The sequence below is a fragment of the Triticum urartu genome, chromosome 2A, assembly GCF_056163025.1.
Source record: "Triticum urartu cultivar PI428250 chromosome 2A, HENAU_Tu73, whole genome shotgun sequence".
NCBI classification, from domain to species: Eukaryota; Viridiplantae; Streptophyta; class Magnoliopsida; order Poales; family Poaceae; genus Triticum; species Triticum urartu.
In genome coordinates this window covers 279,354,654-279,369,478 of record NC_141874.1, presented here as the reverse complement: position 1 = coordinate 279,369,478, position 14,825 = coordinate 279,354,654, and the positions used below count along the sequence as shown (strand labels likewise).

At 46.2% G+C, this 14,825-nt stretch overlaps 2 protein-coding genes and 1 pseudogene across 2 annotated transcripts; 1 reads left to right on the top strand and 2 right to left on the bottom strand.

Moving 5' to 3' along the window:
* Positions 1 to 322: 322 nt before the first annotated feature.
* LOC125537164 (FKBP-like peptidyl-prolyl cis-trans isomerase family protein) lies at positions 323 to 7,069 on the bottom strand. Its single transcript, XM_087543749.1, has 7 exons — positions 6,844 to 7,069; positions 6,686 to 6,761; positions 6,239 to 6,453; positions 1,853 to 1,962; positions 1,265 to 1,370; positions 975 to 1,054; positions 323 to 652 (listed from the first exon to the last, which is right to left on the bottom strand). The coding sequence occupies exons 1-7, from the start codon at positions 6,887 to 6,889 to the stop codon at positions 533 to 535; spliced, it is 753 nt and encodes a 250-aa protein (XP_087399875.1). The 5' UTR covers positions 6,890 to 7,069; the 3' UTR covers positions 323 to 532.
* On the bottom strand, positions 4,143 to 6,229 carry LOC125537163 (uncharacterized; annotated as a pseudogene).
* Positions 7,070 to 7,104: 35 nt separating the features above from the next.
* On the top strand, positions 7,105 to 12,178 carry LOC125537162 (ubiquinol-cytochrome C chaperone family protein). The gene is made up of 7 exons (XM_048700468.2): positions 7,105 to 7,431; positions 8,115 to 8,328; positions 9,228 to 9,394; positions 10,683 to 10,807; positions 11,396 to 11,456; positions 11,552 to 11,600; positions 11,751 to 12,178. Exons 1-7 carry the CDS (start codon positions 7,120 to 7,122, stop codon positions 11,831 to 11,833), a joined length of 1,011 nt encoding a protein of 336 aa, XP_048556425.2. The 5' UTR covers positions 7,105 to 7,119; the 3' UTR covers positions 11,834 to 12,178.
* The last annotated feature ends 2,647 nt before the right edge of the window (positions 12,179 to 14,825 follow it).

Below are 14,825 nucleotides of genomic sequence, written 5' to 3'. Positions count from 1 at the left end.
GCAACACCTCCTGCTAGCCTGCCCCTTCTCGCGGCAGATTTGGCACGAGATCCTTTCCTGGATGCGCATGACCTGCCGAGCGCCGGCCAATGATAGCTCCCTGCTCGACTGGTGGCTCAACGCCAGGCAAGACACCCCCCCCCCCCCCCCCAGCTGATGCGCAAGGGGCTTCCATCCGCGACGCTTCTGACATCCTGAATGATTTGGAAATACAGAAACGACTGCATCTTCGACCGCGCGCAACCGTCCGTTCACACCTTAGTGAGTAGGATCAAAGCCGAAGCCAGACTCTGGACTACTGCTGGCGCTGCTGGGCTTAGAGTTGTGCTGCCCACCACATGGGATGTGCACTAGCATCTACTTGATGTCTGAAACCACCTCCTAGAAGGATTGTAATTACAAACTCTCTCTTTTCAATGGCATGAAACGCATGGGTCCCCTGCGTTTTCTCGAAAAACAATAGCTAACAATATTTTCCTACAGGGTTGTAGGAGGAGAATGCTGCACCGGTCGGGACTAACAGACCAGATGATCAAGTGCAGACAACATCAGAGTAGAAAGCTATTGTCCTCCGCTGGCAGTCCTGCACTGAGAGTAGCTCGACGTCGAATACTTCAAACTGTTTCGCGCTAAAGAACGTCGATGGCCCAACCTTCAGCAAACAAAACATATATGTCAGAAACTCTGTACCATATTTGCTCTTGACAGTGATTGGTACTCTATTCTTATGCCAAGGATGTCCGTATGAGGCAGCATCGCAGATGAGTAAAGATCTGAGCTGCAGCCACTATAAGCTGGTTCGGTGGGATATATGAAATTATTTTGGTTCCTATATAACTAGATTTTTTTCCCTTGTTGTTTCTTCGTAAACAGTCGTCTTGTTTACCATTAGCATCATCAGCACACTAATCTTAAACTACACAAGAAGTCAACAAGTGAAAAATGCTGCCATGCAAGAGATGACAGTCACTTACAGGAGGACCAAGCTCAGGAGGTATAATTAGTCTTCTCTTCCCCCCTGGCTTCATGTCCCGAATCCCCTCTTCAAAACCTGCATCAAGAGAGCCTGAAATAAGTTGTGGTGTTACAACGATATGTCTTGAGAAGGCGAGAAGTTCATCAGAATAACCAGGCCGAGGATAGTTTTGCAAGCCCAGCCCCAGTTTAGAATATTATTGACATAGCTAGGCATAGTTCAGTCCGGTGTTCAACATTCCAGAAGACCAAAGGAGGACATATCATGTAATTAGTGAATACTTTCCTGGAACTAATGATTTGTTGCCTAGTCGAATTTTGGCAGGCGAACCCTGGATGTAGGTGCTATCTATCCTTCGTCCTGATTCGTTGTAGCCCACATAGTGAAATATAACCTGTAATTTGGCGGATGGAAGTCAGTATCGCACAAGAAGAATAGAACAATAACATATGCTGCAAATATTTATAAACTAAATGTAGTTCCCTATATTAGTCACCAATTTACAAAGAAATAAAATTAAAATTACTTATTTTGCTTTAGACTTCTATTAGTGAAAATGTAAATGCAACATTATTACCCAATATCCCTAATCATCCTTTAGTAGTATATTATAATAACAATGGAAGAACCAGCTGGTCCATGCTTAACAAAAAAACATGAGAACGAGATTGACAAATTACGTGAAACGTGTTCACACACAAGAAAATAAACATGAAATAACAAACAGTTAATTCCTATCCAAAAAAAGAAAACATGAATGCCAGATCACACACATTTTTTTCGTTTCGAAAAGAGATCAGACAGACATAAATATGTTACTCCCGATCTAAACGCTCTTATATTTCTTTACGGAGGGAGTATAATTCAGGGAATAACCTGCTGACCATCCTTTGGGCAATCGCCTGTACCAACTTTGACGTCCTCATATATTAATCCGGAGTCCCGAGTTATGTAGTTGTCGGGTGTCACTACTTTGACCTGAAAACCTGAAATGCATTTAGTCAATATATAGCGTGATATTTAATTAGTCATCAGGGTTGCAGAATTAGCAGATAGAAACAAAAACCATATCAACAATGATACCCTGAATAACGAAACACCAACTGACTGAAGTGTAAAATGCTGATGATCCGAAACTTGCATCTGACTTGCAAATGAACAAGCGTATACGGTAGGCACAAAAAGAAGGCTACAAATAAATCCATCGATAATATATTTTTTGGAAAAGGAAATCCATAGATATTTGTGCAAGTGAAAAATTAGCTTGCATAGTTTGGAATCAAGTAAATTGAGTTGCAGCCTATATCCAAAAGAATTTTGGTGGTGACAACCAAACCAGTTGAGGCAGGCTAGGTATATGCACTTTTTTGAAAAAGAAGGAGTACCCCCGGCCTCTGCATCAATCGATGCATGCAGCCATATTATTAAATAAAAACGTAATAAGGTCATAAGGTCCAAAGATGCTCATAGTGAGCAGTAGTCGAAAGTAAATAAAACTGGAAAGCGCCACACCTGGTGATATAAGACTGAAAAAGTGCCACATCCGGCAATATAAAAATAAGCTACGATGCCTACACACTTAGCCTATTATTAGCTCACCACCCAAATCGGCTGAAGATAACCCGTGCTACCGTCAGGCTAGGTATATGTGTTGGATAATGAGCAACTGACTTTACTGAGGGCCAATGGCCAGTACATATACAGATGTGGCAAAGTGCAGAAAAGCCCCTTATACAATGGGGATGTACACAATGAACTATACACATCTAACACCCCCCCCCCCTCAAACTCATGGTGGATCAACAACACTGAGTTTGGAGAGGAAAAACCCATGCTGTGCTCGAGTCTGTGCCTTCGTGAAGAAGTCAGCCAACTGTAACTCCGAGGGCACATAGTGAAGAGCGAGAGTGTGATCCTGCACAGCAGCACGCACAAAGTGGGCATCCACACCGATGTGCTTGGTGAGCTCATGCTTCACCGGGTCACGCGCAATACTGATAGCACCGGTGCTGTCAGACAGTAGAGTGGAGGTAGTAGCAGACACACCAAAATCCTCAAGTAACCACCGTAACCAGATCACCTCAGCCGTCAACATAGCCATGGCTCGCAACTCAGCCTCTGTGCTCGAGCGAGAAACCGCAGTCTGCTTCTTTGTCTTCCAGGCAATAAGAGAGCCACCAAGAAAGACACAGTAAGCAGACAGCGAGTGTCGATCAGAGGGATCACTGGCCCAGGTAGCATCAGAGTAGGCCTGGAGCTCAAGAGAGCTGGAGCGGGGAAAGAAAAGGCGTTGAGAGATCGTGCCACGAAGATATCGTAGAACACGGAGGAGATGACTATAGTGGACAGAGGTGGGGGCAAAACAAACTGACTCAGGATGTGGACAGGATAGGAGATGTCAGGACGCGTAACGGCAAGATAGACAAGACTGCCAACAAGATGACGATAGCGAGTGGGATTAGGAAGAGGGTCACCATCAGAGGCACGAAGCTGAACGTTGAGCTTCATAGGAGTCACAACTGTACGCTCATCACCAAGAGCAGCGCGAGCAAGAAGATCCTGAATATATTTTTCTTGGGAGATGTAGAAGCTATCAGAGGTCGAGGAGATCTCAATCCCAAGAAAGTAGCAAAGTGGACCAAGATCAGTCATGAGGAACTGATCACGAAGGCGAGCCTTAACAAAGGCAATATAGTCACGGTCGTCACCAGTGATGATCATGTCATCAACATAGAGGAGGAGAAGAGTCCGACCACGAGGAGACGTGTGAACAAACAACTCGGGATCATGATCACTCGGGATCATGTCATCAACATAGAGGAGGAGAAGAGTCTGACCACGAGGAGACGTGTGAACAAACAACTCGGGATCATGATCACTGGGCAAGAAACCAGCTGCAGTCACCACAGAGGCGAAGCGCTCAAACCAGGCACGAGGAGCCTGTTTAAGACCATAAAGGGAGCGGCCAAGTCTACAGACCATACCATCAGGAGCGTAGTACCCCGGTGGTGGCTGCATATAAACCTCCTCACGCAACTCACCATTGAGAAAGGCGTTCTGAACATCAAGTTGAGAGATAGACCACTGGCGAACAGAAGCCACAATAAGAAGAGTGCGGACAGTGGTCATGTGGCCACAGGAGCGAATGTCTCATCATAATCGCGCCCCTGCTCCTGCTGAAAACCACGAGCCACAAGACGAGCTTTGTAGTGCTCAAGAGAACCATCGGAGCGAGTCTTAACCTTGTAGACCCACTTGCAGGTGATGGGACGGACACCGGAAGGGAGGGGAACCAGATCCCATGTGCCCTCGACGGTAAGAACATTAACAGGCGAATCAAGAGGTCGGAGAGAAGACAACACAGAAGAATCAGAAGACATATGAAAGGAAGCTCCAGAATCCAGAACCCACGAGGATGTACCTGACTGTGTAGAGGCCTGTGGTGGTGTAGAAGGGGGTGCAGTCATAGCAGCAGCTGAACCAGTCGACGAGGAGCCAGAGGAGGCAAATAGACGCTTGAGGCGTACAATGTCCTGGTCAGTGAGTGACTGAGTCGAGGAAGATACAGGAGTGCCACTGGAAGAGGAGCGTCTCTGGTCTCGCTTCTTCTGGCGACAATCAGACTCTGGGTGACCTGACCGGGAGCAGTAACCGCAAAAAGTGTCACGGTGCGACGTACTCTTCTCAGCATAAAGTAGACGGCTCACCCCCCTGAAGGAGTGGGTAGGAGTGGTGGAGCAGTGAGGCGAGAAGATGACACAGGAGCCCGGGTAGCCAACACTGAAGAAATCACAAGTAACCCAGCAGAGCGAAGACGGGTCTCCTCAGCACGAAGCTCAGCAAGCACCTCCGAGATAGGAACACGACCATGAGCAAGCAAGCGAGCCCGGCGGGGCTCAAACTCGATGCGGAGACGAGATAAGAACTCATGAACCCTCTGAAACTCCAAGTCAGACCGCGTAGTCTGACAGCAACGGCAAGTGCCACAAACAACAGACCTCAGTGAGTCAAGCTGACGCCAGAGGGCAGAGCACTGTGAAAAGAACTCATCAACAGACGAGTCACCCTGCTGAAGAGCATGCTCCTGACGCACCACAGAAAGGTATAGAGCATCGCCAGAGGGCTGATAACGCTGACAAAGATAGGACCACATCGCTGCAACAATGCCGAGACCCATGAACTCCGAAGCAAACTGAGGGAGGACACTCGCAGTGAGGACAGCAGCAGCTCGAGCATCATCATTGCACCACTGAGTGTAAGCAGACAGATCATCCCGGTAGACAGAAAGAGCATCAGAATATGCAGATACCTGTTGATCATAAGCATCCACTGCAGCATCATCTAGAGTCTTGGCGGCATCCCGGTCAGCCTGAGAAGCATCAGCAGCAAGAACCGGCGGCACTGATGGGATTGGGGCCACTGGTGCAACAGGGCATGGCGGACAAGGGACCTCGCCAGAGAGAACACCCCACAAAAGGAGGCCACGCATATGGATGCGCATAAAGCCCACAAACTCAGCATAGTTGGTGCCATCGAAGATCACCGAGCACCGAGGAACGGCGACATAGCCCGAAGAGGACATGAAGAAGTCTCTCTGCAGTTTTTTTTGAAGTCAACGAACCCAGAAGAACTCGATCTGGATCGGGATCAAGCGGGATCGAGGGGATCGAACACCCACTCGATGGATCGATCGCCCGCTCGTGGGAAAGTCCCACGCGCTCACGGGAGGAGTTGGAGAGAGCGCTCGCTCGCGGAGAGGGGGGGGGGTCGATCCAAAAGGGGATCGAGAGCCCGCAGCTCCCGCAGCGACCAGGCGAGCAGCAGCCAAGCGGGCAGCGCCCGCAGCACGGAGGAGGCGAGAAGGGCAGCGCCCGCAGCAGCCAGAGGAGCCAAGCGAGGCGGGCCGGACAGAGCTGGAGGGAGAGGCAGCGGCCAGATGGCCGGAGACAGCCTGCGGCGCCCGGAGGCAAGTAGGCTAGGATCGAGATGCACGGAGTTGCAACGTGCGGGAGGAGGGAGCTAGCCTAGCAACTAATACCATGTTAGATAATGAGCAACTGACTTTACTAATGGCCAATGACCAGTACATATACAGATGTGGTAAAGTGCAGAAAAGCCCCTTATATAATGAGGATGTACACAATGAACTATACACATCTAACAATATGCATGGACAAGAAATATAAATAATCCCTGATCTAAAGGCTCTTGTATTTCTTTGCAGAGGGAGTACTACATACATAGATAATGGGACATGATTACCTTCTCTGATGAAGTTTGGGAAATCATCAGGTGCACGGTTGGCTTCCTGGATTTTCTTGTTCTGCTGAAGCAAGCGTCTTTCATCATAAGGATTTATGGTCTTGGTCTTGGCGTGGGCGGAGAAAGGCAGTGAGAGTGTGGGCGTAGCCAGGAGCAGAGCAAGAACCGCCCGCTTCCCGATCTTGAGCTCATCATTCCTGTCTCCACCCAAGACACTGGATTGTTTGCATTAACAAAATCAGGTCAAATACAACACAAGATATAACGATGAAATGTGCGTATTTTTTTTTCTAGAGCAGAATAGCTCTGTTTACCAAACAGGCAAGGCTAGCGACCAACACACACACACACATAGGGATACATACATGAAAAAAATCAAAATAAAATGACAAGGAGGGGTCTAAATTTGTTGAGAGGTGAGGTAAAACAAAGTTGATGATTTACTACCATAATAGCCTCTTCCCGTGGCGCCTAGCAGCTGCGGATGCCGTCGTGGAACTGGACCTGGAGGGAGCAACCAGTCCTGCAAGAAAAGAAGCGCGAGAGAAATGAGCAAATGAAGAGCTCGTTCATGGAGATGGAGGGGAGGGGAGGGGAGGCCTCACGGCTGCAAGAGGATAGGGTGGAGCGGGAGGAGGACACCAGCTCCATCTCCTTCTCCTCCAATCCCACGCACTTGCTTTGAGCCTTTGACCCACCCCGCACTCGCACTCGCACTCACTCGCAGTCGCAGGTGAATGAAGAAGCACAAGGAAGGAAGGAAGGAAGGAAGGGGATAATTGAGCCAAAGAAACCGACGATGGGGTTTTTGGGTTCTGCCTGCGTACGTGAGCTCGGTGGACCGCGCCCAGCCATACACACATGCGGGCCAGGGGCCCTGCATGTCGGTGGCCAGAAGGGTATCTCTGTGGCTGGACCCCGCGCGGCGTGTCCGCGGCCATAAACCATCTCTCGATTCTCCTCACCCACCGCACCGCACCGCCCCGCCCGCCGGCTTCCAAGCGCAACCAGAAAAGCAAGCCATGTCGCGGTGGCGCGCCGTCGCATCCCGCCTCTCCGCCCCCCACCTCCTCTCCAGGGCCTTCTCCAAGCCTCCGCCGCTTCTTCCCCAGCCTCTGTCTAGGACCTTCTCCAAGGCCGCCGCCACGTCGCACAGCCCTAGCGCGGCCTCCTCTGCCGGCCCGAGGCCCGAGGTACGGCCCGAAGCTCTCGCATCCCTGAGATGCCATTTTTGCCGCTTATTGTTGCGCTCAGGTGGGCTCATAGTGTGATCTGGCGGATTAGAACGGCCCCTGTCTCCAGGGCGGATCGCTGTTGCGAGTACCTACTGGGCTCGACGCATTCTAGGTCTGGGTTGCTCCATCACCACGTAGATTTGCAACATGGAATATGTTCATAGGCTTGATATGTGTGCTTCCGTCCTTCTGCAATGTAGATAGATTTCAAAATTTGTAAGGTTCTCTAAATGTCGTCTATTTCCTACAGTATTTTCGTTCATAGGACTGTGACTACCTAGCAACACTCGAATGTTTTCAAGAAATTGGGCGAAATCAAGTGATGTGTTTTTTAAGCTTTCGATCTACAAAGATGTGCACTTTGTGTGGATGTATGGAGAAATGGAAGGCTTTTATTGCAACATCCAACAAGTCTGTAAAGATGTGTGGATGTATGGAGAAATGGAAGGATTATATTGCAAAGTCCAACAAGTTTGTTGCTGACTTATACAGACTATTTTTTTTCCATTTAGTGATATTCATCGCTACTTAGTGTGTACTACCTATCTACCACACATGCTACAAAGGCTTAACTAATAACTAGAACTGATATCTGTAGCTCCTATATGCCTGTTGTTAAGGATGAATTCTTTCTTTTATAGGTCCGACTGAATTCTATGTTCCTGTCCAAGCCTTCTTCACTGGCATTGCCTCCTGATTCTCCTCTTAGAGCAGAAGATCCACACTATGAGGGAATTAAGCGCTTGATGCTCACGCTGCTGCTGTTCTACAGTAAGCAAAGCAAGTCCATCAGAGGAGCAAACGCTGTTTATCACCGCATCACTTCTCATGTTGACAAGCCTGATATCTATGAAGGTAACACCTTTGTACTTGGTGGTAAACTCGTTCCTTTTGCACTTTCAGCATTTCCTTGATCATTTCCTATTTGCTGTTTTTTTTCTGTATTTCTGCTGCAATAAGATTTATGCATGTTCTGGTACTTCGTACTAAGAAAAAGATACCTCTGGTTGTCCATAATTTTCTGCATGGTTGATCTTAACATTAATTTAACAATGAGCACTTAATTTCTGATATTCTGAAGTGCATGGGAGTTATATAGATCCGTAATTATTCAGTTTGAGCTGTGCGGCAGAAATTAGCTTTCATTCTTCTCTGAACATACTAGTATCTTTAATGGTGAGAACCAGATAGGAGGATCATGTTTTTGCTTTGCCATTGAGGAGTTATATTTTCTGCTCTTAAAAGTAGGGTGCTTTCCTGAGGTTTTAATGAAGTGCCAGCTTGTTTTCCAAACGAAAGAATGAACTTTGTGTAATCCCGAAACAATATAATTTCTGATTGTACAAGTACTGAATTGCTGATTACTAGAGCATTAGTGTCCAGTCAGTTGCATCATGTTCCCCAAATTGCATCACTGAACTACTTCTATCTTTTAGATCCGGTTTATAGAGGTACATTACATTTGCTATTTTTGTATGTTTATGGAAGGTAAAGAAATGCTTGTGCAATTGCATTCTTAGAGAGTATAAAGAATAATCCATTTGAATGTCATGTTGTGCGTTAAGGCTTTCTGTCAATAAACACTTACGGCTGATAAACATGAAGTGCTTTGTGAATTCTAGCCTGTTATTGGTAATGAAATTGGGCTGGGATATCGTGTCATTTGCGTTTAATTGAAGTTAACCACATCATTTCACTCCTTTTTATGTTTGATATTTATGGAGACAGCAATTTCTGATGTCTCTCTTTTGCAGTGTTTCAGTTGGAGAAAACATTTAAAACAACATTTTCATTGCTTGTTCTCCATATGTGGCTCGTTCTACGTCGCTTGAAGGAAGAAGGAAAGGACGGTGTTAAATTTGGACAGTACATCTATGAAACTTACAATCATGATGTGGAGCTCAGAGTTTCTAAGGCTGGGGTAGGTCATCCATAATTCTGAAAAATTGATATATATCCGAGGTTAAATTATCCACACATCCTGTTATCCTAATTATTGAATCTGATGGTTTTAATCCTCCTTATTAATCGTCCTAATGAACGTTGATTAGCAACACACCATTACCATCATGTACATTTGATGCCAGACTTCTTTATACATTATCTGCTAGAGATGTGATACCCTAAGGGGATATAAAGTTTGCTGGTTGAACGCAAGAAGCTAAATAGTACTAGATTGTGCTTTCTTTGTCCACCAGTGTCAAAAAAGAACTGGAGAAATGCTCAACCTATCTAAATGGTACGTCTTCATTTGTGTATGCGATACACAGCTGGACACACTTATATAGAGAGCGGTCTAGCAAAGGAACCAAACTAGTGTATCGGCAGTGCATCATGCTTAGGTGCCATGCCATCAAACTATGGCACAACACATTAGTCAAACTTGGAAAGTGTGATCTATCTGGGGTTGGGACTTGTGGCAAGAAGCATAACCTACATGTTATTCCTAGTTCCCATTGGGATATATCAGCAAATGTTTGGATGTTTTATGATGTGAGTGGTGATGCACTTCTTGGTTATTTATATTTCCAATTTGTTGTTGTACTGTCATTTTTTGCGTTGGCTGTATTTGCACTGGATATATTTGTACTGTACAGCCATTGTTCTGGCTGTAATCCTACTGTCATTTTTGCACAGGGTTGTTTATGGCACAGGGAGATGGAATCACCATAGTTTACGTACTCCCTCTTTTCAGAATATTTGAAGTTCTAGGTTTGTCCTAAGTCAAACTTATTTAAGTTTGACCAAGTCTAGCGAAAAATATGTTAACATCTACAAAACCTAATTTGTTTCATTAGATTGCTCACAAAATATATTTTCATATTATATTTGATATTCTAGATATTAGTATATTTTTCTATATACTTGGTCAAACTTCAAATGTTTTCAAACGAGGGAGTGCTAGATTGAAAGGTTGAACTTGTGGCAGTTTGTTAACCCATTATCATGACTTACAAGTATATGGAACAAAAGTAGAACTTCGTTTTGCTTGTGAGGAAAAAGCTGGTATTATGTGTAAAATACTGAAAAGACATCACTATTTTTGTGTAATAAAAATGAATAATGCAACTAATCTTATAAAGCCTGGAATCCATAGTGTTGGTCATCTTTTCACTTCGTCTTGCATAATATGAAGACTGATTTCTCTTTATGCATGCTATTGTTTTTTGTTGTGAAAGTTCATGTGTGACATACTAGTGCGTCTACAGGTCAACTTGCTATTGACAAAATGGATGAAAGAGCTAGAAAAAATATTCTATGGGAACATTGTGAAATATGATACTGCAATAAGCCCAGAAGCAAGCCAGGATGATCTTGTAAATGTCATCTGGAGGTAATTGTTCAGTTACCTTCTCTAAATATGTAGCTGATTGTTTCATAAAGATGAAAAATAGGCAATCCATTATCCAAGGTCCCAACTAATTGCAAGATCCAGCCTCTCTTGTGGCTTTGTGATATAATACCTGATACAGGTCACATGGTCTTCTCCTATATAATAGGAGTAAGAAAAATATAATAATAAATAAAGACACTGGTCTTAAATCATCTAGGCTGATGTTTGTTCAATATATTTATGGCACCTATCGACCAGAAGATAAAATATGTGTTATCTTATCTTAGTGATCAGCCATTGTTCTTATGAGGCCAGTTCATTATTGTCAAGGAAATTAAATACTTCCTGGAAAATAAATGTTTTATGAAGGAAAGCAGTAGTTCACTACACCTAGTGTCAAAAATGCTCTTATATTATGGGACGGAGGGAGTATTAGTTAGCACTGCAGCTTTCTAACATCAAAGCGGCAACTTTCTGGTTATGGCACCATAGTAATTATGTGATGTAGCTGTGTAAATTGTGGACTGTATTTCTTTCATAATCTAGCACTGCCCTTATGTATGATAGTTACTTGTGTTGAATTGTTAGGAATGTGTACGCTGACGAAGGTTCAGAGCCTATGGACGCAGCTGCTACCCCTGCTGTCCAGGCAAGTTCCTTCTCTGATGGAGACAGCTTTAGAAAGTAGCTGATTACATGCCATATTTTACAAAACCTAAGACTACCTGTTCTGTTGAATCTCAGGCATTGGCAAGATATACTCGGAGGGAGGCAACTTGCCTATCATTGACAGGTCAGTGTTGACTAATTCTCCCATCTCTATCTCCCATGCATGTGAGATACAAACACACTAGCTTTTCTTCTCGCTTTCCTTAAATTGAAAAACGTCTTGTTGAATATTAAACTGACTAAATTCTGCACTTCCTAAACTTTTCAACAACAGATAAAGAAGCTGTGTTCTCTGGCAACTTCAAGTTTACGACCGTTTTGCCAACCGTCCCCAGCCCAGTGAAGCGACGTCGATGAGCTTTGGCATTGGTAGATCAGTATTCCATATGAAGGCTGGCTGGTATACATGGACAAGGAAGACTGAAAGTCCTATCATCATTACAAATAATAGGAAATTTCCAGTATTTATTTATGCACGAATCTCAGCATTTCGGGCCATTTTGGTGGCTACACCTGCCTCTAGCTAGGAATCTCCTTTATGTTTATCCTGTGTGAGCATTGCATTGATGGGCTGCCCTCTCGGAATAGAGCACACGGTGGAAACGTTTTCCTGGTTGAATGCTTGTAGTATTTTACCATTTTCATTGCCGATTTGGACTTGAGATCATTCGCAATGTCGGTAACGATGTATTGTCTGCATCACGAGCATGGTTTTGGTCTCGTGGGTGATCTGTGGAAACTGATTGTGAAACAAAGCATATTGGAGCCAATTCGTAATTGCTGAGAAAATTTCATCATCTCTTTGGTGTTTGAACTTCTAAGGGCATCTCCAGCCGCGCCCCCAACAGGCCCCCTCAGGCCACTTTTCCGGTTCGGACCTTTTTTCCGTCCGGCGGTCACAGGCCGAACCCGGCGTGCTGAGGAGCAGTTGGGGGCTCCGGCGCTAGGGAAAAGCACGCCTGGCCCACACCGATAGGGGAAAAGTCAAGGTTTTCTTCCCCCGACTTGCCTCGCACCCTTCGCGCCCTCGGCCATCACTAGCTATATCCCGGTGACGGCCGCCGCCCTACTTCGCTAGATAGCCATTCCCCGCCGGAAAATAGCAGTACTTCGCCGCGGCAGCCCCTCCCACAGCAGCTGGGCGTTTCCGGCCGCGGAGGCGCAGTTTAACGGTGGGTACACGCCCACCGAGCGTAAGGTGTTCGGCGTTTTGCCTGTCTCGGCGATGGACTCAGATGAGGAGGAAGAGCTCGCCGCGCTGCTGGAGGAGGAAGCCGCGGCCGACGTCTAGGAAGAAGAGCATCTCATGGTGCTCGCCGCCCTCGCCCAGCTGCTGGCGAGCAATGAAAAGCCGCGGCGAGGTGGCTCGGCGCCGGGGCGGGTGAAAGCAAAGAACCGGCATCGTCTCCAAGGCTACTGCATGCTCTACTCCGACTACTTCGCCGATGCTCCACTTCATGGCGAGAGAACATTTCGGCGCCGTTATCGGATGAGCCGAAAGCTCTTCCTCAGGATTGTGAATTCCATCCGAGAGTTCGACAACTACTTCAAGTGCAAAATGGATTGCACTGGCGCTTTTGGATTCACCTCCATCCAGAAGTGCACGACAACGATGAGGATGCTTGCATATGGAGCTCCCAGTGATTCACTCGACGACTATGGGCGCACGGCCGAGTCCACCAGCATAGAGTGTTTCTACAAATTCTGTCGGGCAGTGGTGGCAGTGTTTGGGCCACAATACTTGAGAACACCCAATGCGGAAGACACTGCTCGGATCCTAGCCCAGAATGCAGCAAGAGGATTTCCTGAGATGCTTGGAAGCATCGACTGCATGCATTGGAAATGGAAGAACTGCCCATTTGGTTGGCAGGGGATGTACAAAGGCGCCAAAGGCGGTTGCAGTGTGGTGCTTGAGGCGGTAGCCACACAGGACCTCTGGATTTGGCACTCCTTCTTTGGTATGCCAGGAACTCACAATGACATCAACGTGCTGCAGTGCTCTCCTGTTTTTGCCAAGCTCGTTGAGGGCCATTCTCCTCCGGTGAACTTGGAGATCCGAGACCCACAGGTGCATCATCAACTGCAGAAAGATCTGGTTGAGCACCTATGGAGTCTCAAGGGAGACGCCGTGTGATGAAATACGAGTTTTTATTTGTTGATCTATATAATTTGTATTGAACTATTTGTTGTTGTACTATTTTGTTGAAGTATTTGATTTTTCTATTATTGAAATATGTGATAAGAAATATTTGATGAAATACGCCCATAATTGAACGCCGAGACACGGCGAAACCATGCCGAATATGGGCCTATTCTCGCCCATATGGGCCCTTTATTCGCCGAAATTGGGCTGCAAAGTGGGCCAATTTCGGCGCCTGAGGACGAGCTGGGGGCGACGACTGGGCGCAAAACCGTCCCCAGCACCGAGTGTATCGCCGGCTCGCCCCTAGGGGGCGATTTTTATGCGTCCTGGGGGGGCCAACGGCTGGAGATGCCCTAAGCAACTGATGTGCTCAGTCACGAGAGCACGGAAAACATGAAGGATAATGTGCAGCGCTCTCTTGGGCTTGCATGGTCCCTTTTTTTCTCAGCCCTTTTTCCAGCAGAGATGCAAGAGATCCTTTTCCCCGTCTTTTTTGCCAGTTATTATCGTGTTGGGGGTTGAAGAAACCTGGGTGCGCTCGGACCATTTATTTAGAAACGTGGACGAACCATTTGAAGTGGTCCTCGACCTCTGGCTGAAGTGACATGAGATATCTTTTGGGAAGAGAGAGTAACTATAGATGCTCGATATGCATATTGATCAATCTATCTCCGCGTCCTGCCAGTTCGCTAAATAGGCTCACTCTACCAAGAGGCAGAAGAAGATCAAGCCGATAAAGGGAAGCACCGAGAAAAATATCTCTCTTATCTAAATATAAGAGCAAGCTTTATCTCTATGCACACAGAATAAGGAGATTAAACTGGATGAGCAGATCTGCTGTAGCCTGTCTATTGCAGGCTGGGCCCTATGTGAATGATAGGAGGAATATCCAGTGTTATCAAGGCTTATATGCTATCGTGATACAGGCTGCTGAGAGCTGTTGGATCTAAGATCCTATTGTAGGCTGGGCCCTATGTGAATGCTAAGAGAAATATCCGATGCTGCCAAGGCTTATATGCTACCGTGATATAGGCTGCTGAGAGCTATTGGATCTAAGATCCAGTGGCTTTCAGGAGCTCTTGAACATTTTACAAAAAGCTCTTGAAGACTCTCAAAATTGCATGCAGACAAATGCTTGTAAGATGCCGTCTGATGTGAGATCCAATGGCCTAAAAGCTCGTATCACGGTAGCATACACGTTTTGGG